This window comes from Microcebus murinus, chromosome 18 (genome assembly GCF_040939455.1).
Source record: "Microcebus murinus isolate Inina chromosome 18, M.murinus_Inina_mat1.0, whole genome shotgun sequence".
Lineage (NCBI taxonomy): Eukaryota > Metazoa > Chordata > Mammalia > Primates > Cheirogaleidae > Microcebus > Microcebus murinus.
In genome coordinates, this window is record NC_134121.1 from 4,431,076 (window position 1) to 4,455,071 (window position 23,996).

General features: G+C 41.6%; 2 protein-coding genes and 1 long non-coding RNA gene across 6 annotated transcripts in view; 1 reads left to right on the top strand and 2 right to left on the bottom strand.

Annotated features, from left to right (window-relative positions):
- The window catches only part of ALDH3A2 (aldehyde dehydrogenase 3 family member A2), a 30,972-nt gene extending 14,520 nt beyond the window's left edge, over nucleotides 1-16,452 (bottom strand). Inside the window, exons 1-8 of one of the 3 annotated variants that reach the window (XM_075994037.1) lie at nucleotides 16,448-16,452; nucleotides 9,875-9,896; nucleotides 9,574-9,735; nucleotides 7,572-7,803; nucleotides 6,745-6,830; nucleotides 5,231-5,439; nucleotides 3,959-4,076; nucleotides 977-1,118 (exon numbers count right to left, since the gene is read on the bottom strand). In XM_075994037.1, the coding sequence (XP_075850152.1) occupies nucleotides 977-1,118; nucleotides 3,959-4,076; nucleotides 5,231-5,439; nucleotides 6,745-6,830; nucleotides 7,572-7,803; nucleotides 9,574-9,726 (940 nt within the window). In that variant the 5' untranslated portion in view covers nucleotides 9,727-9,735; nucleotides 9,875-9,896; nucleotides 16,448-16,452. Of the gene's footprint in view, nucleotides 1-976; nucleotides 1,119-3,958; nucleotides 4,077-5,230; nucleotides 5,440-6,744; nucleotides 6,831-7,571; nucleotides 7,804-9,573; nucleotides 9,736-9,874; nucleotides 10,005-16,447 lie in introns of those variants that run through there. The other 2 variants (XM_012747959.2, XM_012747961.2) reach the window with 2 other exon arrangements.
- LOC105862011 (aldehyde dehydrogenase, dimeric NADP-preferring) overlaps nucleotides 1-23,996 on the bottom strand; it is a 200,407-nt gene that overhangs the window by 55,351 nt on the left and 121,060 nt on the right. Inside the window, exon 1 of one of the 2 annotated variants that reach the window (XM_075994038.1) lies at nucleotides 16,448-16,453. The exons of the other annotated variant lie outside the window; for it this stretch is intronic. The gene's annotated coding sequence lies outside the window, so the exon portion shown is untranslated. Of the gene's footprint in view, nucleotides 1-16,447; nucleotides 16,454-23,996 lie in introns of those variants that run through there. 2 annotated transcript variants of the gene reach the window in all.
- Nucleotides 17,316-20,144, top strand: LOC105861996 (uncharacterized). The gene is made up of 3 exons (XR_012912957.1): nucleotides 17,316-17,864; nucleotides 19,281-19,335; nucleotides 19,652-20,144. It is a non-coding gene; the product is annotated as an uncharacterized LOC105861996 (long non-coding RNA).

The following is a 23,996-nucleotide window of genomic DNA, read 5'->3' on the forward strand; positions in this document are numbered from 1 at the left end:
TCTCTACTAAAAAATAGAAAGAAATTAATTGGCTAACTAAAAATATATAGAAAAATTAGCTGGGCATGGTGGCACATGCCTGTAGTCCCAGCTACTAGGGAGGCTGAGGCAGAAGGATTGCTTGAGCCCAGGGGTTTGAGGTTGCTGTGAGCTAGGCTGACGCCACAGCACTCCAGTCTGGGCAACAGAGTGAGACTGTGTAAAAAACAAACAAAAAAGAAGACACAGGGATTTTTTTTCTTTTGCATCTTAGTGCAAAGAGTCAGGTTTTTTTGATGGTATTATCGAGCCACTGAGTTATCCAACCTGAAGAACCTTAGGAATGCTCATTATAAGAGAATAAATTTCTCATTATTTAAATCTTTTAATTTTTCTTTTATTAAAGTTAGTTTTTCGGTGACTTGAGGCACCTTATTTGATAAAGGTAGTAAGTAAAGCTATGTGGGGCAGGTTCTTTGCCAACCAAATATGTCTGTAATTTTCTGTCTCCTTATGCTATTTTAGAAAAAATGTGTTTAAAATTCTAAGTAATATATATTCATGGCAAAGAATAAAAAAACACAAAGAAGGTAAACAAATAATAAGGTCAAGCACAATAGATCAAAGCATTATTTCTAGATGGTACTGTCGCTAGCTAGTTGTGGAACAGTGGCAAAGCTATTTCCTTCTTTGTGCTGTTTTCCCATCCATAAACATAAAGTTCTATTCTGCTTTTCAGGGTTGTTAGGAAGAAAAAAAAATAGATAATATATGTGCAAAGATGGAAAACTAATACAACACTGGTGGTATTATTAAATATGTATACATATATATTTTGAAATAGTTTATAACAAAAGTAGTATACCAGAAAGCAGTATTTAATACTTTAATAATTAAATGCTATATATTAACAATAGTTTATTCAGTGTCAAAAAGTAGTGTCAGTAAAAACTTCCCAACTGCCATCCTCCCATAGGAAAAGGTAAATTTCCATTACCTATATAGCGCATGGCCTCATCAGTCTCCCCACCAAAAGCTATCTTTTGTCCTTCAAGCAAACCTAGTATCCTCTTAAAATGACGAAGATTGATGATCCTTTCATAATCGGGAGATTCTTTTATATTTTCTCCATAAAATTCCTATTTAAAACAACAGGAGTATTTGTCACAAAGACACATATTTCAATTTCTTTAGTAAGTACAAAATCCACTCATGCCCCCCAAAAGGTCTGATTTTATATCCTCACAGAATCTAACACCCCATTCCCCAAGAAATTTAATAGTTGTATAATAGCAGTCAACTGCCAGGAGTTAGCTACTCTCCCAGCAAAACAGGCCCCAAGGCAGGATCGTCACAAGGGATTTGGAAATAATAGAAAATAAAGAAATAATATAGATAGGGAAATGATTAAGACGGAGACAAAGTCAAGTTTAAAGTAATGGGAGCTCAGGGGTCATCCAGCATTCCCTTGAGCTGTGAGGCCCTGACTGAAATCTCGCATAAGTATTTATTGGTACAGCAAATAGTTGTCTTTTGTTAGAGAATCACGTGTACAGCTCATTTTTTTGAGGTTTCCAGGGGAACCTTACCTAATCCTGTCTATAAGAATAGACGGTTACACAAATTTTCTAAGATAAGCATGTTAAGCCCTAAGTTAGAAACAGATCTAGCTGAGTGTACAAGTTGAGGATAAAATCTATAAAATGAGAACACTGAGTCTGTGTACTACTCTAATCTACTTCTTCTAAACACATAGACATGTAGTCAGGAATGAAGCAGGAATAGCCTTGAAGTCTAGGATATTCCAGCTGCACGTTATCTGAAGGGCAGGCATTTTAATCAGCTTCTCCGCCAAGGACCGAAACCAAACTTCTACCTTGCAAAAAAGCTCAAGGCGATGGCCAGCAGCAAAGAAGAAATGTTGCTTTGCAAACATCCTCTGACAATGCCTCCTTTGTTGGAAGTAGCTTCTATTCTGTGAACTAACATGTCCACAGATTCCTTCAAGGCAAAGCCCTGCAAAACTACTGAAACCTTTCGTGTCTCTTGGCCTATTTCCCAACAGTAAGCTTAAGCTTTTTGGCAGGTCAAGGACTAGAAAATAAAGGCCCCACCCCCAGCCCCTAGTGTGCACATGCATGCATGCGCACACTCGCGCCGCGCGCGCGCGCGCACACACACACACACAGATATCTATCATTCTCTATTGGTCCAGGGGATTCCTATGGATCTCTTGTGGTTTACCCATGGGCCCTCCTGAGGGTGAATGTGAGAGTAGATGTGAGGAAAGAAGTCTTGCTCTGTATCAGGGTTGCCCATTTGTTTAACACATTGGCTGTGGCTGCTCTTCCCCTGCAATAAGTTGGATAGTTGCAGCAGAGACCCTGTAGTATGCAAAGACTAGAATATTTACTATCTATCCCTTTACAGAAAAAGTTTGCAAATTTTGCTCTATTTTGTTGTTTTTATATTCTCTGAACTGGTATTCCTACCAGTCACAGATGACAGTGAAATCACTCAAAGGATCAAAACACGGCTTTGGTAAATTACCAAGGTAAAAGAACCTCAATAATCATACATCAGTATTTATTATATAAAACAAACACAAAATTATTGAATTGCTCATCACTTCAAAACCTTGTGAGGGCTCTCAATTTATAATCTCAAATCAAAATGAACATTGTTCACCGCCCTCCAAGAGTGATTCTCAAGTCTGGGTGGTAGAAATCACAGGGGCAGCTTGCTGAAATTCATGTTCCTGGACCCTAACTTCAGAGCCACCAACAATAGTGTTCAATGTGGGTTGCATCACAAAATCACCTGGGGGCCTCAGACGACCTGAATCAGAATCTTTGGAGGTAACGACTAGAAACTTATTTTTAAATGGCTCCCTAGTGATTCTAAAGTGTAACTCAGTTGAGAACCACTGTGTTAGAGTATAAATGCCTCAAAGTAATGCAGATGGGCCTTACTACTTTGAAACTGAATTAATCACCATACTCAACTAAGCACTTCTCCAATTTCTAAGTCTTTTCAATCTCACACGTGTCTTTAACCACTCTCTCATCCAATCCTGCGTTCCCTGAATCTGGCCAACTCTCCCTTTGTGTTCTCATCTGGATCCATCTTTATTCCTATCATTAACGTCCAATTCCCACTTCCAGACCCTAGCGCCTCATCCCCAGTTACTCTGCCTGGAACCACTGTGAATTACCTCCCTAAAATTCCGGTACACAATTTTCATTTTCTGATCACATACATTACTCTCTGGTATTCTTGATCCTTCCTTAGTGCTCAACTAACATCTGTTGAGTGAATGATTGTCCCAATCATTTCTTTCACCTGGGGGCTTAGTGACCCTCTCTCACTACTGCACTCAGTTATACTGGTCATCTCTTTTCTTTCTACCAAACAAAATATTCCATCTCTTTCCAGTCTTAGCTTAGGACCCTACTCTACAGCCTTCCTTGATTTCCTCACTGCAGGTCTCTACTTTGAACACCCTGAAAGACTGATAACCACATAAAGGGTACACTATAAATAGTTATTTAATTAATTCACTCCTCAAAACTACTGGCCATCCCAGGCCCTCTACATACACAAGGACTGAAAACCTTAATCAGAAATGACCAATATATGCCAAGGGTCTAAGCTTACCTATACTTAAGGATTGACAACATTCCCTCAAAAGCACAGACACATAGTTATTTGACTTTTAAAATGAATACATCACAACTCATTACCAACAAATCAACTAAATGGTTTAAGTGGATTTAACACCCACTTAACCTTGCTCCCAGAAGATAATCTATAAAAGGTGCACAAGCATTTTCAATTAGCCAATAAGTTAGTTAATTCACTCACATATACTACTGGAATTTTCCTGGGGGAAGGAGAGAATGGAGATGCTGCCTGCAAATAGTGAATTTGACTCCTTATATTACTGAAATCAACAGAATCAGATGTGTTGAACACAAACCTTCACAGTTTCCTTTATCTTCTGCACGATTTGATTCTGGAGGGATGCTTCACAGAGAATATAGTCGGGAGCAATGCAGGTTTGACCACAATTCATGTATTTTCCCCAGGTTATGCGTCTGAGAGGAAAAACCCAGAATGGCTACAAAATTCAGTCACATATTCACTTGTTACATTCTTTTGTGTTTTGCAACTAAAGTAGATTCATATATTTACTTGGTAATCTTTATAAAAAATAAAAAACTCATTTCTCAATCAGTAGGTTGGAACTTAGAATGTATTTTCCAACTGAGATAGGATGTTCTAAGTAGCAGGAAAGTTCTCAAGCCAGCTCATGGGAAACAGTATCTGATAAGGAGTAAAGCCATTGCCTGCTGCAGGAAAAGAGGAGAAATAGCCTCTCAAAACCCCTTTACTTTTCCTCCTCCAGCCAAAAGGACATTCTGGAAGATAGGAGTTCAGTACAGACTCTACCTCTCCTGGCTGTGGCTTTAGGTCCTGCTGACAAAATGTTCACATATAAAGCAGAATGACAGCCACCCTCCTCTACATGGAGCCCTTCCTCACTTTTGAAAACCTTTCCCATGTATAGGCAGAAGCCCCAAACCTGAATATTCACTAACTGAGGGTCTCTTGTTCTTACAACTAGACTTCTACTTACAAAGCCAAGCTGGAACCCTGACCTAACTCCCTACCTTCTCCTTTGTGTCCCATTTCTGAAGGGGAGAGAAAACTACACTACCTGATTGTTTGGGCTCTTCCTAGTAGCTAAACTTGGTTTAGCAGAAAGAACCTGAAACTTCTTATTTTCTAATTTCTAGATGCAAGATGCTATTCAAAGATTAGTAATACTGGTTTTGTCAACAAAGGATCTCAGTCGAGAGATCTACATAATACCTTTTCAAATGGGAATTTAAAGATTTTATTAGGCATACACAATACTTCAATTATCTACTTTATAGACCATTGGCCTGCAGAACATTAACATTTTTCCCCAGATCTAGCTATAATCTTAAGAACAGAAAGAACTTTTTCAAAATTCCTAAGGGTAACCACACGATGTCAGGACCTATGGCTCATCATTTCTAACAATAGCACCAACAGACAGTTTGTGAAAGACTTCTGTTACTCTTAAGAACACCAAACACCAAAGCGTAATGATGTTTCTTGGAGCCAGAAGGCATGGGGGTCTAGGGCAAAAGATAACACTAACCTATTAGGAAAAGCCTCCACTGTGCTGGGAAAATCTCAAAAACCAGAGAGCCAGTCTCACCTGCAAACAATGTCCAGGTCACAGTCTTTATCAATATAACATGGACTTTTCCCTCCCAGTTCAAGAGTCACAGGGGTCAGATGCTTGGCAGCAGCTTCCATGACAATTTTTCCAACTGCAGTGTTTCCCGTATAGAGAATGTGGTCAAATCGCTGCTTCAGAAGCTCTGTGGTTTCCTCAACACCACCATTAACAACAACATACAGGTCCTCAAAGAAAAAGAAACAAACTCTTGCACTGCCAAATTAATCCCATTATCTAACATCAGCAATTTCTTCAACATAAACATGTACATCCAGTAAAACCAGGAGAATGTGGAGACCAGTTCCTGTGAGGGATAGGAGAGGCAGCTGACCAAGGATGAGTGGAGAATACAGAGTCTGCTTAGGTCTAGGAACCATCAATCTACTTGAAACCAACCCAGAGAGTCTAATGTTTTCTATAGGAGCTCTGTAATAAAGGCACAAAAGTGCAAATGGTTGGATTTGACCAGGGAAATGCATGAGATAGGTATGTTTGTAGAAACTAAGGATTTTGGTGAGATAGTGGTTGCTGTCAATGGCCACAGGACAAGTTCCAGCTGCATATCTATCTGAGTGTTCTCTCTACACAACACAGAGCAGGGCTTACCCATGATATGCTGAATGAATGGTGTACACAGCATAGCAAACCTAGAGCACCTGCTTTTGAAATACATCTGAATTGAATATGGGCTCTGCCACTCACTAGCTTGTGTGACCTTAGGCAAACTCCTGAACATGTTTCCTCATCTGTTAGTAGGTAAATTCACACAGCTTCTGTGGACTGAGACCTTATATGCACTGCGCTATTATTAATAGCTATTGGAAAAGAGAGAATATCTTAGACAAATAACAGCATGAAAAGTAATGACAGAAAACAGATGGCAAGGAAGGAAGACAGAGGGAGATATTCAAAAGATTCTCAGGTATGAGTAGGAAGTAAAAGCTGGTTTGTGGAACTCCTTTCAAAGTTAATTAGTTCTCATTCACACCATAGTTTAGCAGCCAAACAAATGTTTCAAGTTTTAACTTTTCTATGGCTTAATTTATATAGTACATTATTGATTCTCCCTATAAGCTAACTGAAGCAGAGTCAGCTATTGAAGAATTTACCCCTGGTGAGGGGCAAATATGCTAGCACCTGGCACAATACTAGTTCCTCATTAAATAAGCCACTAAATGAATACATTTATGAATAGTGGCTAAAATCATATGTTAACTCAAACAAGGATTAATCCAAAATACCAAATTATAGAAAAAGATCTATAAATAGAATACCTAATGAAGCCATGGGCCTAAATATATTGTGTAACCACAATACCTGGGTTATTCCACAGTATATTTTGGAACTATTTTTCTAAGCCAATTTGTTAGAGGCTTAAGGAAACTGCAATTAGATCTCCAGCCAGCAATGACATGCACTGGCAGGAAAATCAATGTGTGTTTTCCATAATAAACAGATATATTAAAAGAGTTAGGTCAAGACATTCTTACCTGGTCTAAATATTGAGGCAGAAGCTTAGCCAAGATCTTGGCTGTATTTTCACTTAGTTCAGAAGGCTTGATAATCACGGCATTTCCTAATCAAAGTAGAACAATATCATCTAATATTTGAGTAAATTTAATAGCCACCAAGATGGTGTTCATGTGGGAAAGACAGGCTAGGTACTCTATTTCTGCAGCTCTTAAGTCTACTTTTAATGAGTTTGTCTCACTTTCTTCTCAAATGCTAACTCCTTAGTTGTTATTACCTTCTTCAGGTCACTGAAAATAGGCTTCATCAGCCTTTCCCTCTCTCCAGCTTTCTATCACTTTTCTCGCAATTCTGCCCTTTGATTTTCCTCTCTGCCCTGGAATTATTGGGCAAACAAACCATGTCAACATAGAGCTGTTGATACGGATCTCACAAAGTTAAAAATTAATCTCTTGTCATTTGCTATACACCCAAGCTAGCATTACTCCCACAGTCTTTATTTGTATGAAGAAACTAGTCAGACAGAATCAAATGGCTGGTCTGAGGCTACAGGCAGCAACTGAAACCACATTAGAATACAGATTCCTGGCTCCAAACTCCCGGGCCTGTTGACTCACATGCCTTTACACCCTCACAGGTGCATTCCCCAGGTGTTTCATAAAATAGTCAAATCTCCTCAGCAGCCCCTTTAAAATATACATATTTATGAATTCTTAATACCCTGTGGGTGTGAACCAAGGCAAACCACCAAAGTAAATGTATTTAATTAGCCACTATCCTTAATTTACAACCAATATGAGAGAATAAGCCCTCTAAAAAGGGGTAAAGACATAAGATGGCACCAGACCTGCAGCGATGGCTCCTACCAGTGGCTGAATGGTGAGAACGAAGGGGTAGTTCCAAGCTCCAATAATCAGTACCACTCCTAGAGGCTCTGGTTGAATATAGGCCTCATCCAACATTGTGAGCAGGTTCTTCTTAACTGGCTTAGCAGTAATCCATTCAGGAAGATTCTCCAGCATAAGGTCAATTTCCCCAAGGACAGTAATGACTTCCTGACTGTATGCATTGAATTCACTCTGTTATAAGAGAATCACAGTTAACCTTGCACAACGAGTATGATACCCTTGGCCCTGAATGTTAAAAACCTCAGGCCAAGTACACCTGCAGTGACAATCACTGGCATTATCAGAGTCACTAGTCTGCCATCTTTCCTTTTGCACCCTTCATCCCCTTAATAAGAACTGGCTAATTCCCTAATATATTCAGTGCCTATAAATTCTTCTCCACTGATGCCCACACCCTGTAAAATCAGGCTTAAATATTACCTCTTTCGGAAGACTTTCCTTATTAATAATGGCCTGTCCTGATCACACTTTACAAACCATAGCAATTATGCTTTTGACCTATATCTTAATACTTCACCCTTAATACCCTGGTTTATAACTATACTCACATTTTTCCTGTGTATATTCTGTTTCCCAACCAAGTTTAAAACCCTAAAACCCTGAAGGGCAGAGTACTTATTGTATTTCTTTAGTAATCCTATATATACACACATACAGATTTGATTCTTGTAGAATGAATAAGTGATTCACAGACATTCTGAATCTTAATTACCCCATCTTGTTTTTTGTTTTTTTTTGTTTGTTTTTTTTTTGAGACAGAGTCTCACTTTGTTGCCCAGGCTAGAGTGAGTGGCCTGGCGTCAGCCTAGCTCACAGCAACCTCAAACTCCTGGGCTCTAGCAATCCTCCTGCCTCAGCCTCCCGAGTAGCTGGAACTATAGGCATGTGCCACCATGCCCGGCTAAGTTTTTCTATATATATTAGTTGGCCAATTAATTTCTTTCTGTTTATAGTAGAGACGGGGTCTCGCTCTTGCTCAGGCTGGTTTCGAACTCCTGACCTCAAGCAATCCGCCCGCCTCGGCCTCCCAGAGTGCTAGGATTACAAGCGTGAGCCACCGTGCCCGGCTCCCATCTTGTTTATTTAGCATCTTATCTCCTCTCCACCAAAAGGACTCTAAAAGAAATTTTATAGTTACTACTGGTACGACTACTGCTGTTACTACTCCTTGAAATAAAGTTTAATTGGGGGTTTGTGGGGAAGGGAGTATCACAAACCCACAGCAAAGCCTTGCTATACCTGGACTCCAGACAAAAATAAGATGACAGCAATAGTATCAGAAAACAGAGAGAAATATATTTAAACTCTAAACACTACTTAAAACCTTGCTACTCAAAGCATGCTTCCATAAGAGGCACCGTGGTATCACCTGAGACCTTGTCAGAAACTTGGAATCTCAGACTTCATCACAGACCTACTGACCCACAGTTTGCATATGAACAAGATCACAAGACTGTCATTGCATAAAGCTTGAGGAGTGCTAACCCAATAATATACAGTTATGAAGGAAAATTTGAATATTTAAAAAAAAAAAACCTGCCTACAAAAGAAACCATAAACGAGGTTAAAAGAAACAGATACAGAAAAAAGAAAGCTTGCAATGTGTCTAGCTGACAAATACAGACTATACAAAGAATTCCCACAAATCGCAAGGAAATGGACAAGAACATAAACAGCAATTCACAGAGGAGGAACTACGCAGGCCACCAGGCACACTTTGAATGAGTCTGAAAGCACAACTGGGGCTGTCGCTAAGCGAGACTGGCGGACGAGGGACCTCGTAGGAAACTTGCGGAATCCGTACTGCTGGACTTTATCTGTGCCACTGGAGATCATACTCTCGCAGTGCTTGCGTAACCAGAAATGTCTTTTAAAACCAAAAACCAAAAAAGGCTGCTCCGGCGGACTGCGGTTCCGGGAGGCCTGCGGCCGGGCGCGTACCTTGCACAGGTCGGCGCCAATGGCCGCCAGGATGTCCTTCTCGCGCTCCTGCACCATCCTCCGCAGGGCCTCGAGCTGCTGCAGCCGGAACCGCAGGGGTCGCGACCGGCCCGACCGGAATGCCTGGCGAACCCGCTGGACTTCGCGCTCCATGGCCGGGTCCTGAGGAGAAAGGTGAGGTCTGAGGTTGCCGCGGCGCGGGGGCGTGGCGGGCGCCTCGCTCGCCTCGCCCCCCTCGGGGCGGACCGCACCGCAGACCCCGAGCCGCACCCGCTCGCCCACCCCAGCTCTCCCGTCCTACCTCAGCATCCACCCAGCCCGACTGCCGGACCGCGCCGCCGCGGGGCTGGGCCCGACCCGGAGCCGCGAGCCTATTGGTCCCAGCGTCCCACGTGACCGCCGCGAGCCGGACGCCTGCCCGGCCCCCGCCCACTCCTCTCGCGCTGACCGCGGCCGGCGCTGGGGGAGCGGGGTTTGCGGCCCCTTGGCGCCGCCCCGCCGGTGTGGCGTCTCGGTGCTGGGCGAAGGGAAGAAGTCGGAGGTGCTGCTGAGAGGAGCCCGGGGGTGGCTCCGGAAGGGGAGAAGAGGAGTCCGGGAGAAGCGGTCTGAGGCGCGGGGGGCGAGCGGCTTGGAGTCTGGCGCGGGGCAGGAAGCGCCCGACTGCGCCGAAAGCGGCCCACGCCGCGGGGCGCTCTGGAGAGGGGCTTTCCTTCCTCCTCCATTTTGTGACTCGGGTGTGCCCGAATGGACGGCCGCGGAAGGCCTGGCGCCGCCCGACGCCTCTCCGGGCGGTGGAGGGTGGGCGCCGAAGCCCAGCGCCGCCCCAGCTCCCGCCGCCTCTCCCCGGCCCCTCCGCGGAGAGCGGCGTCGGCTTGATGCGGCGCGGGCGGACCTCACGGCTTCCGTCGCAGGGTAGCCTCCTCAGGCCGGGAAGCCGGGACTTCGTCTCCTGTGTGCTGGGACAGCGGTCATTCCCAGTAGTATACAAACATTATCATAGCTATCCTTTAAAGAAATAAAAAAAAATTCTCCTCTGGCTGCATGGCCCCTTTACAGCAGACATCCTGCCACCACGAACGGAACGCCCACTCCGCTCGAGCTTTCCTCCTCACTTCCTAGTTCTCATCTGACTGCTGGCCGACAGTTGATGCACTTACTCATTCCCCTCTTCTGGAAACTCGCTTTCCTTTCTTTTCCATTTCCCTGCAGTCTTCTGGTTTTCCTTTTAGCTCACTGGCCAAGTCCTCTGGGTTTTCCTTTGCCCAGTCTTTCTCCCGTCCTGATGTCCTAAGCGCTCAGGTGCCCTAGGGCTCAGTCCCTGGTCCTCTTCTCCGCAGTCACTCCCTCGTCTAACTCCATGGATGGTGGTCAGAGAAGGCTCTAATCTTAGCGTTTCCTCTGAAGTCCAGAGGGTATGTTTGTTTATATCTTATCCACTTGAATTGGTAATAAGCACCTTAAAGTTAACTTTAAGTAGAATTTTTTATTTATCCTCCTCCACCAAATAAACACACACCATGCATACCTTCTCCAATGTTACCTGTCTCAATAAATGGGACCATCCTGTATCCCATTTACTCAGGCCAAAGTCCTTGGATTCATCCTTTGACTCCTCTTTCACTGTATCTTCAAAATATATGTTGAATCCAACCACTTCCATCCTAATTCAAGCCAAATAAATTTTCCCCTGAACTGTATATAACAATAGCAGTGGTCTCCCTGTTCCTATTCTGGACTCTGTGGAGGTTTTTCATCTCTTGTTTCTCAGTTCTACCCTTGCCCTTTTATACTCTACTGCAGGGGCCCAGAATATGTAAACCACATTTCCCAGGCTCTCATGCTGGGTGGCTTCCCCTGAAGTTCTGCCAGTAGGAAGCACTACTAGGAAATCAGAAGGCAGGAGGAGGAGAGTAACTTTGTGCTTCTGGATTCAATAGTGTGGCCATTTCTAGTGGGAGTGGAGGAGAGATTATTCCTAACTCCAGGACTTCTGTCCTTGTCAAGGGGTCACCTCTCCAGTAGACAGGGGAGACAATGACAGCATCTCCAAATGGCACAGGAGCTAGTGCAGCCCCATGGGTTCCAGGCAAGGATATTTTTAGCAGCTTCTGCTCAGGCATGATTTTATCCTTATCCTCATTAAGCATTTTCATTTAAGTTTATCCCTAGACATTGTTATCCTTTTGCTATTACTGTAGGCGAGGCCTTCCCTCTGTTATATAATTTAAGTGGTTGTTTGTAATTGTTCAGTTTAATAAGCAGGAGGCCGTTGGCCTAAGTCTGTCTATATTTTTGAGTTCCTGCACACAAACCACAATGTTAACCTAGTACATTAACCAAAACCTAATTTACAAATACAGTCATGCACCACATAATACCATATATATGACAGTGATCCCACAAGATCATAATAGCTGAAAATTTCTATCACCTGTTGGAATCACAACTGTCAAAATGTCATGGCTCAACATATTACTCACATATTTGTATGCTACCAGTGGTATAAATGTCTAGCACACACAATAATATATAGTACATAATACTTGATAATGGTAGTAAACAACTCTGCTATCAGTTTAGGAGTTTACTTTTTGTTGTTATCTTAGAGTTTGTTCCTTTTACTTAAAAAAGTTAACTGTAAAACATCCTCAGGCAGGTCCCTCAGGAGGTATTTCAGAAGGTATTGTTATGGTAGACAATAGCTCCATGCATTTTATCGCCCCTGAAGACCTTCCAGTGGGATAAGATATGGAGGTAGAAGACAGTGATATTCATGATCCTGACCCCATCAGGATTAAGTCTAGGCTAACGTGTGTGTTTGTGTGAATTTTTGACAAAAAAGTTTAGAAAGTAAAAAAGAAAAAAATTTAATAGAAAACTTATAGAATAAAGATATAAAGGAAAAATATTTTTGTACAGTTGTATACTATTTTAAGCTAAGTATCATTACAAAAGTCAAAAGATTAAAAATTTATAAAGTAGAAAAGTTACAGTAGGCTAAGGTTAATTTATTATTGAAGCAAGAATTTTTTTATAAATTTGATGTAGCTAAAGTGTCCATCGTTTATAAAGTCTACAGTAGTATACAGTAATGCCCTAGGCCTTCACATTCACTCACCACTCACTGACTTGCCCAGAACAACTTCTAGTCCTGCAAACTCTATTTATGGTAAGTGCTTTGGCAAGTATACCATTTTTTATCTTTCATAACAATTTTTATCTTTTATACCATATTTTTACTGTGCCTTTTCCATATTTAACCATATTTAGATACATAAATACTTACCATTGTGTTACAATTGCCTACAGTATTCAGTACTGTAACATGCTGTACAGGTTTGCACCCTAAGAGCAATAGGCTATACCATATAGCTTAAGTGTGTAGTAGGCTATACCATCTAGGTTTTTGTAAGTACATTATAATGTTCAGGCAAGGACAAGATCACCTAACAACACATTTCTGAGAATGTATCCTAGTAATTAAGTGATGTATTAACATTTGGTAATTAACTGTTACTTAGTAACACTATAGTAATTACGTATTTTTTGTAACAGACAACTGGGTTTCAACCAATACGAATAGCTGAGCTTCAGCCCGTCAAAGGCAGCCAACTAATCAGACCATGCCCAAATAAAGTAAATGTCTCCTCATCCCCTGCTCAAATAAGGCAAACGCCTAGCGGTAGCCGAACAGATGATTTCTCCTCTTTGCTTCCACTTTCCACCTGTAAAAGCTCGCTGCTGATGCTTCAGGGCAGAGCTTTTCTGGTTCTGAGAGCTGCCTGATTCGTGAATCGCTTGTTGCTCAAATAAGCTCTGTTGAATTTAATTTTGTCTAAAGCTTTAATACTACATATGAAAGCCATTAATCACTGTATGTGAATTTTGTACGTTGTTACAATTCTGAATTCCTCTTGTATGAAATAGTATATAGCTTTGTATATATACTATATATATAGTATATAGTTTTCAGTTCATTCTCATTGCATCTTTCAGGTGTACAATCATATCTGCAAATCTCATATTCTCCTTTACAAATTTTTAAAAATTTCTTTCTTTTGCCTAATGCCTCTACTAGTATAATAAATTATTGTGGTATTACTGGAAATTCTTGCACTATTCATGATTTTAGTGATACTGCTCTACTAAATAGCATGCTGGATTTAGGGCTGAAATCCATAAATATGTATGTGTCTACATGTTTTCCTTAAAAAAAAAAAATGTTAAAGTATCTGTGGGCCATCGCGGTGGCTCACGCCTGTAATACTAGCACTCTGGGAGGCTGAGGCGGGTGGATCGTTTGAGCTCAGGAGTTCGAGACCAGCCTGACAAGAGCGAGACCCTGTCTCTACTGAAAATAGAAAGAAATTAGTTGGACAACTAAAATGTATAGAAAAAATTAGCCGGGCATGGTGGCGCATGCTTGTAGTCCCAGCTGCTCAGGAGGCTGAGGCAGAAGGATTGCTTGAGCCCAGGAGTTTGAGGTTGCTGTGAGCTAGGCTGACGCCACGGCACTTTGACCCAGGGAACAAAGTGAGGCTCTGTCTCAAAAAAAAAAAAAAAAAAAAAGAAGAAGAAGAAGAAGAAGTAGTATCTGTGGAGTCTTTTATTGTCATCATTCTGGAGATAAGGTTTTGCTGTGTCACCCAGGCTGGAGCACAGTGGTACAATCACACCTCACTGCAAACTTGAACTCCTGGGCTCAAGCAATCCTCCTGTTTCAACCTTCAGAGTAGCTAGAACTACAGGCTGGCACCACCACACCTGGCTAAATTTCTATTTTTATTTTTTATAGAGATGGAGTCTCTCTACATTCCCTAGGCAGGTCTTAAACCCCTGGGCTCCAGTGATCCTCCCACCTCGGCCTCCCACACTACTGGGATTACAGATGTGAGACACTGGACCTGGCCTCAAATGCCTTTTTAATTTCTATAAAGATGATCCTATAATTTTTCTATTATGATAAATGATATGTTAGTTTCCTCATATTGACAATCATAATTATGATATTCTTTTATCAAGCTGCTAAATAACTTTTAATACTTCAGAATGTTGCCATGATGTTTATAAGATTGATCTATAGCTTTTTTCTATATCTTTGTTAGATTTTGATATTAATGATATTTACTTTTTAGAGATGATTTAAAAATTTCCCTTTTTATATGCCCTGGGACAATTTAACAGAATTGGAATAATCTGTTTTTATAAAGGTTTGGTGGACTTGTTATTTAGAACTATTGTGACATGGTGTTTTACAGAGGTTTATCCTACATGACAACTTTCTCAGTTTCTTCTCTGAAAATCAGTCTGTTTAAACTTTCTATCTTTTGTTAGGCCACCATTAATCAATCGCGTAACAACAAAAATAAAGTAATTATTTTTAAAATATGGCTCTACTTGATCCCATGACATGGTGAGGAATCTTTCGGGGTCAAAATGATCACAGTGCCATTGGCACCATGACTCACTGTGAAACATGAAATATATCTAATATTGGGGGAAGGGGAGGCAAAAGAAAATCGCATTTCCACACATGTTCCTCTTAATACAGAGCTGATTTAATATATTTATATATTTTGAGAATATTATCCATTTTATTGAGATTATAAATGTATAGAATTATGTGAAATTTAGGTGCTTTGAGAGTAAGTTGTTAGCATTCTGTATATATGATATATCCATATCTGCATTTTCTTTTGCTTTTAGTAACAATGAATTTTATTTTCTTTAGGAAAAACTAGGAATTTCTTTAGAAATACAAATTCACTGGATGATGCTGCAATATGTATTCAAATAACTCTATTCTGTATCTAACCAGAACCGTTTTACCATGTAAAAAATTTTGATTCTGACCCAGCTTCTCCATGAAATATTAATCTTGCAGTGGTCAGAAGACCTTTCTTGTGTCTAACCAACATAGGTGCTTTGTTTCTTATCTTGTCTTTTTAGAAATGGCATTTGGTGGATGAGTAATTGGTTTCAATGTCATCTCTCATTTTAATGACCAGTACAAGCTGGGACCCATGGAGTATTTCATTATTCCAGGCTGGAGGTCATCATTCTTTATTCAGGAACAGACTTCTCAAGTATTTATTACTGGCTCTTCTCTACCAAGCATTGTGCTGGACATTGGGGAAATGCTATTTAACCGAAGCAATAGTCTCTCCCCTTACTGAGCTACTGAGGTTTTCCAAATCAACTTCACTTTTAAACAAAAATAACCACCACAAGAAAAACATAAAAAAGCTCTTCCCTATTAGACTCTACGCTCCTTTAGAATAAGTGACATGTAGGCTGGGCACAGTGGCTCACACCTGTGATCCTAGCACTTTGGGAAGCCAAGGCAGGAGGATCCCTTCAAGGCCAGGAGAATGAGACCAGCCTGGACAACACAGTAAGACAAAAAAAAAAAAAAAAAAAAAAAGACAGAAAGAAAAATTAGCCTGGCATGGTGGCACATGCCTGTAGTCCTAGCTACCTGGGAGGCTGAAGCAGGAGGATTGCTTGAGCCCAGGAGTTTGAAGTTACAGTGAGCTACATGATGCTGCCGCACTCTAGCCTGGACAACACAGACCCTGTGACCCCTCTGCAAAAAAGAGATGTGTCAGACTTTCCTCTTTGTCCATTAAAGAGCTTTTTGCTACTGTACATAGTAACTGCTCACATTCATTCATTAAGTGACACGTTTTAATTATTAAAGTTATACACTAATATTATGGAAATTCAAGGGAAATACTTGAGACATAAAGAAGAAAATTAAAATCACCTATAATTTATTTCACTTTCAGCTATAAAGGCTGAGGTATCTCACTATATTTTATTCCCATTTGTTATCTGTTACTCACAAATGTGAGGTTATACTGAGTATACAATTTCCCCATGTACTTGTTGAAGACATGGTTTTTAGCAACTATGTATAATTAACATTTCCTTGTATCATGTGTTTAATGCCTCCCTAGCAGTGGACATTGAAATCACTCCACCTTATAAGTACCGTTGTAGTGAGCCTCCAGGGCACATGAGTTCACACCATTTCTGATCTTTCCTTAGAATTGAATCCTAGGAATGGAAGCATTCGATCAAAGGAGATAAACTGTCAATCCATCTACTTCTAAACTGAAGGGATTAGTCCAGTTTTTGTTGAACTACGAGGCATCAACGTGGAGAACAGCCTCAGGGTTCCTTTGCCAGTGTGGGGCCCCAGACAAGTTATGAATGAATCAGGAAACTACTAATTTATAGCATATCCCAACTCTAGCCTAAGCAGCTTGCTTCGCAGTACAATTATTGATATTTCAGTGGTGAAAACTCGTGTCTTCTCGCAGGTGGACACACATTTACATATTCTTTTATGGAGCCCTTTTGGATTCTCGGTGGTCTTTTTCATGACAGCAGTTGGAGGGATGGTTTCCAAAGCAAGATTTTGAAAACAGGTCTCACATCCATAAACACACCGACCAGTCTGAGACCCTCTGGTGGGTCTCCATTAGACGTACGATAAACCCGGGGTCCTCGTGTGGCTTGCACAGCCTCCATGGCCTGCTTCTCTCACCTCGTCCCCTGGATGCTGCCTGCCGCCGTGCTGCTTCGGAACTGGGCTCCGCTCCTCGGACTCGCAGGCGGGCTCCCCGGCCCGGGTTCTGCCCGGCCTGCCTGCGGGGCCTGTCCTGGACACGTGCAGGCTGGCTCCGCACTGTCAGGGTCCCCGCCTCGGGCCCAGCGTCCCTTTCGGACTCTCGGATGCAGGTCCTTGTTACACGTGGCTCTGCCCAGTGCTGTCATGGCACTGTCACTGCTGAACTGACGGTGTGTGGTTGTCCCTTGTGTATTGTTTGCCCTCCTCTCCTGCCACCCTTCATTAGATATGAGCTCCCCGAGGGCACCCGGCTTGTCTGCTGGCTCGGTTCTGTGTCTCAACCGCTTAAAACAATGCCTGGCACGAAACTGAAGTCAGTAAATGTTTGTTCACACGAGGCAGCAAAGACTTTTGCAGGTGTTTTGTAGTGCTGATGGACTGCCATCATAGCTCAGTGGCAGACTTCAGTCTAATCCCTGCTCCATAATTATCTGAAGTTTTAGGGAAGTTACTTTAACTGAAGTTTCACTCTGCAGGTACGGTAGTTAGGGAAGAATTTTCTTGATCACAGGGATAGAACTGAAGAGACCTAATCTCTGATATTGCTTTTACACCCACAGGTCTCTGGTCTGGATTGATACTTTGTGTCTTCTTGCAAGCCCTTTTCTACTTGGTGTGTATCTTCAGGATAGACTGGAATAGAGCTGCAGAGCAGGTAACTCGTTATTTTGGAAATGGGGCTCTGCTTGATCCCATTGCATGGCGAGGAACCTCTTAGGGTCAAAACGCTCGCAGTGCCATTGGCAGCGTGACTCACTGTGAAACATGAGATGCGTTATTACTACTACTGGGGGGAGGAAGGCAGAAGAAAATCACATTTCCACACATGTTCCTCTTAATATGGAGCCGATTTAGTATCTACTGGCTGGGGAATCAACCTTAAAAAAAGGAATTAGGTTAAAAATATTTTGCTGTTTTGGTGTAACATTATTAGGAAAATAGTAGTTATTCTATTTCCATTGACTTGTTAGCTGCTCTTTACAACATTTTCTTTTTTGCCCATGGTCTGCTAAGAAGCAGTACGCTAGGTGTCTGTAATCTGCGGGAAATACGCTGGGGCAGAAGCATAGCACATGGATAGAAGGTCAGGACCTTGACCAGTTGAGCTTCCCGTGCATTGAGTTGCGGGCTCTTGTTCCTGGTCAAGGCTTAAGATGGCATGGAGGGGTGGTTGGCCCAGGGGAGGGAGTGATTATTGTTATAACAAGGAGCCCAATATGAGTTTGGGTGACCAACGGTCACTGCTTCAGCTTTGCCCACCCTAGGTTTCAAATCCTACTGGATTTGCCTAATTTCAATGCATGATGTCTTTCCTATCTTCAGTTTGATTTATTTAGGACTAAACTTTATGGGAGGTTAATAAGGTGGACCATAAACTACACTCAGATGACACCACCATTGACCTTTAGCCTTTATTGCTTTTATCTGTGTGTAGGAACACTGAAGGGCACAGATGCAAACAATATGTGAAATTTGCAACTCTAGCAACAAGCAGGTTTTTTTGGTTTTTTTGTTTTTTGGGGGTTTTTTTGAGACAGAGTGTCACTCTGTTGCCCAGGCTAGAGTGCCATGGCGTCAGCCTAGCTCACAGCAACCTCAAACTCCTGGGCTCAAGCGATCCTCCTGCCTCAGCCTCCCGAGTAGCTGGGACTACAGGCATGCACCACCATGCCCAGCTAATTTTTTCTATATATTTTTAGTTGTCCAATTAATTTCTTTCTATTCTTAGTAGAGACGGGTCTCGCTCTTGCTCAGGCTGGTTTTGAACTCCTGACCTTGAGCGATCCGCCCACCTCAACCTCCCAGAGTGCTAGGATTACAGGGGTGAGCCACCAGGCCTGGCCCCAGGTTTTTATATTATTATTGTGAGCTGAGCACTGAGCAGGAACTAGTAGTTCTCTGGTGTTGTGTTCTCTTGGCTTATAGCATTTTCAGGCCCAGACAGAATGTGCTAGATATCGTAACCCCTCAGCAATAGTTTCAGCAGCAACTTTAAATTGAACTTCTACCAAATGGCTACTGGCTCGACTTGACTTACACTTCATTTACTTCATGTGACACCTGTTTCTAGGCACAAGTTCGAGCTGGGCTAAAAGGGATTAAAGAGACCATACCTACCCCAACAGGTAAGGGAGGCCATGCTCTGGTATACTCAATTTCTATCCTCCCAAAAAACTGGTATAGTATAAACTTCTGTTGTACTGAAACTTAGTGTGGCCAGAGCTGCTGATTCATGAGGTCATGCTCTCTTGCTCAATAAAACTTGTCTCAGCCATAATAATTGGCAAAATTCACTCTGGGTTCTCCTGTGAAGTGTGTTCTGGATGTAATTTCATGATCACTAACTGATGAGTAATGGTCACTGTTTACAATGTATTCTCGTGTCAGTTTCAGTGGAATCCCTTTATTTGACCCCGCTCCCCCACTGTTCTCTGCAAACAGATCCACCTATCCCGGGCAGAGAAGGAACCGACGGAGTGATTTTGCCTGATGTCATCAGGCCAGAGAGCCAGACCCTCCAACTGATGGTACTGGAAGAAAACAGCCAGTATGCAGCGTCCACCAGTGTCCACCATGGTCCACCAGCAGTGTCCACCATTGGGGGCGTCTTGACCCTGAGACAGTTGATTCTCTATCGTGGAATGGCTCTGGCTCTTGCTGTTGTGGTCCTTTTAGCGGGAATTTTCATAAGAGTTTTCAGTGACCGTGGCTAAAATGGAAGACTCATTGCTACTCTACAAACTAGAAATGATAATTCCATGCCATATATTAAGTGTCACAGGTGGCCTTGTTATTTAGACGGTGGTTTTACTCTCAGTGGTACATGGAAACGGTATCAGGGATGTTTCCTTGGTTATTCTGAGAAACTGCGCTGTCTCGATGGGCATGAAGAAGAGAGCTATAATTTTAAGTAAACTTTTCTCTGTTCACTTTACCATGGTTTCAGATATGGTCATTTGATTTTCCCTCCTGTAAAGTTCTTTACTCTTTCTTAAATTGAATATCATTCTTTTTCCACGCAAGTGGTTCATTGTTCTGTAAAATATTATTGCTGATTTAGTTTTATTTGTATTTCTCTAGTGGATTTAATCTTGTCAATGAGTACACATTAAGTGCCTGTTCAAGTCCTATCTCAGGTATTGCCATATCAGCTTTTATAAAATGAATACCTTAAAATTTAAAACGTATGCAGGCAATATATGGGGTTAATAAAGTCAGTGTAAAAGATAACTCTTAGGCCTGGCACAGTGGCTCACACCTGTAATCCAAGAACTTTTGGGAGGCCAGAAGTTCGCCACCAGCCTGAGCAACATAGCAAGACTCCATCTCTAAAAAAATAAAAAAATTAGCCGGGCATGGTGGTGCACACGTAGTACTAGCTACTCGGGATACTAAGGCAGTAGGATCGCTTGATGCCAGGAGTTTGGGGTCACAGTGAGCTATGATTGTGCCACTGCACACCAGTGTGGGCAACAGAGGGAAACCCTGCCTCTATTTCAAAAAATAACAACTTTTTGTTTTTGCCTTTTAAGAAATTTTGGTGGCAACTTTCATATTAATTAGGAAATAAATTGATGTTCTTTTCTGCTACTCAGCCCCCAGAATGTTGGCAGCTATGGTGGTTTCATCCTCCAAGTAGGAGTTATTTATTTATTTGAATATTCATTTATTTTTGAGACAGGGTCTGGCTCTGTTGCCCAGGCAATAGTGCAATGGCATTATCATAGCTCACGGCAACCTCCAACTTCTGGGTTCAAGCAATTCTCCTGCGTCAGCCTCCCAAGTAGCTGGCACTATAGGTGTGCACCTCCACGCCCAGCTGTTTCTTCAATTTTTTGTAGAGACAGGAGCTCACTCTGTTGCCCAGGCTGGTCTCCAACTCCTGGGCTCAAGCAGTCCTCCCACCTCAGCTTCCCAAAGAACTAGGCTTACAGGCCTGAGCCGCTGCCCTGCCTAAGCAGGAGATTTTAGAGCCTTTTGTAGAGAATTGGACTAACCCAAAAAGAAAATCCTTATAAAATCCAAATACTGGATATTCTTTCACACAAAACCCCCCACATTACCTAGAGTGGCACCCACAGTTCCCAGCCCCACCACGAGCCCAGCGCTTCCGTGGCTTGCTGGTCTCCCTCTCTCGAATGTGAACGAGCAACTCAGTCCCATCAGGTATTTGTGACAATCCAGTTACATGAAAAAGCAAGTGGAAAATAGAAGAGTCTTTAGTAGGGAAAAGAAAACTGACATCCTCAAAGAAGTAATAGAGAGTATCACAGCCATAATATAGAATAGGGTGCTATAGAATGAAACATTCAGAAGGTTTTATTGAGGTAACATGACACAACATTAACCCTTTTCAGGTGTACATCGGCATTTGGTACATTCACAGTGCTGTGCCACCACCACCGCTGTCTAGTTCCAAAGCACTTTTATCGCACCAAAAAGGAAACCCCAGATGTACCAGCTGTCACTCCACCACCCTCCCCTGGCTCCCAGCAACCAGTCATCTGCTTGTTGTGTCCACGGACTTACCTATTTTGGACATTTCCTATTGAAGGAATTACAGAATATGTGACCTTTTGAGTCAGGCTTCTTTAACTTAGCGTGATGTTTTTGACATTCATCCACATTGTAGCACGCATCAGGAGTTGGTTTCTGTTTGTGGGTAAATGATATTGTATGATATGCCGCATACTGTTTATATATTTATCATTTGGTGGGCATTTAGGTTATTTCCACCTTTTGGCTACTGTGAATAATGCTGCAATGAACATTCACGTACAGGCTGTTGCTTAAACACCTGTTTTCACTACCTTTGAGTGTACGGGAATGGAATTATTGGATGATATGGTGAGTCTCTATTTTACTTTTCGAGGAACTGCCAAGATGTTTTCCACAGTGGCTGCACCATTCTGCATTGCCACCAGCCGCGTGTGGGGTTTCCAGTTTCTGTACATCCTTGCTAACACGTGTGATTTTCCTTTTTCTTTTTAATTTTTATGCCATACTAGTGTGTATACGGTGGTATCTCATGGTGACTACTAATGCTCGCATGTTACTAGTGGTGCTGAGCATCTTTTCTGAGAACATCAGAAACTCAGATACACATAAATGAAGGTTCTTACCCTAAAATACAAATGGAATCTCAGGGAACCTGAATATAGATAGTATCTCACTATACCACTAATGGCACCCTTTTTTGAAAATAAAAGCACTTAATGAGTTGGGAATAGCAGGAAACTTCGTCCACATGATAAAGACATACCTGAAAACCTGCAGCTAACATCATTCTCATCCTCCTGGTGAAAGACTGAGAGCTTTTCCCCTAAGATCAGGAATAAGAGAAGGGTGTCTGCTTTCCTCACATCTATTAAAAATAGTATTGGAAGTTGACACAAAACAATTACACAGGGCAAAAAAGAATACAGGGCAATGACATTAGAAAGAAAGAAGTAAAATTATCTGTGTTCACACATGACATGATCTTATATGTACAAAGCCCTTAATATTTTACATAACCGTTAGACCTAATTAACAAAACTGCAGGATACAAATCAACACACAAAACACAACACAGAAAATCAGTTGCATTTCTATACACTAGCAATGAATGATCCCACAAAGAAATTAAGAAAACAATTTCATCTTTACTAACATCAAAAAGAATAAAATACTTAGGAATCAATTTACCCATTGAGGTGATAGATGTGTACATTAAAAATATAAAACATTGTTGAAAGAAATTAAGAAATAGACAACATTATGAAAACCAATCTGTAGATTAATATAGTCCCTGTCAAAATTCCAAATACATGTTGCAGAAATAGAAAAATCTAACTTAATCCACAAATGGAATCTCAAGGAACCTGCATCACCAAAACTATCTTAATAAAGGAGATGACAGTTGGAGGATTCAGACTTCTTGATTTCATAATGTACTACAGGCCAGGCGCGGTGGCTCACGCCTGTAATCCTAGCACTCTGGGAGGCTGAGGCGGGAGGATTGCTCAAGGTCAGGAGTTCGAAACCAACCTGAGCAAGAGCGAGACCCCTTCTATACTAAGAATAGAAAGAAATTAATTGGACAACTGAAAATATATAGAAAAAATTGGCCGGGTATGGTAGTGGATGCCTGTAGTCACTTGAGCCCAGGAGTTTGAGGTTGTTGTGAGCTAGGCTGATGCTACAGCACTGTAGCCTGGGCAACAGAGTAAGACTCTGTCTCAAAAAAAAAAAAAAAAAAAAACAAAAAAAAACTAGAAAGAAATTAGGTAGACAACTGAAAACATATAGAAAAAATTAGCTGGGCATGGTGTAAAGAAGGAAGGTAGGAAGAAGAGAAGGAAGGAGAGAAGTAGAAAAGAAAGCAAGCTACCTTTGTTCAGAGATAACATGATTATCAAGGTACAAAGTCCCAAATAATCCACAAAAAATTCCTGGAGCTATTGTGCCTTGCTAGTAATTCTTCATGAATGTTAAAAGGTTGAAATAATACAAAATATCTTCTCCAACTACAATGAAATGTAATTAGAAATCAATAATGGAAGGAAAACTGGAAAATTTACAAATTTGCAGAAATTAACAACACACTGTTACACAACCAATGGGTCAAAGAAGTAATCCTAAAGGATATTAGAAAAGAGTTCAAAATGAATAAAACAAAAACATACTAAAATGTATGGGATGCAGTGAAAGCAGATCTCAGAGGGAAATTTATAGCTGTAAATGCCTATATTAAAGGAAGAAAGATTTCAAATCAACAATGTCAGTTTTCACCTTAAGAAATGAG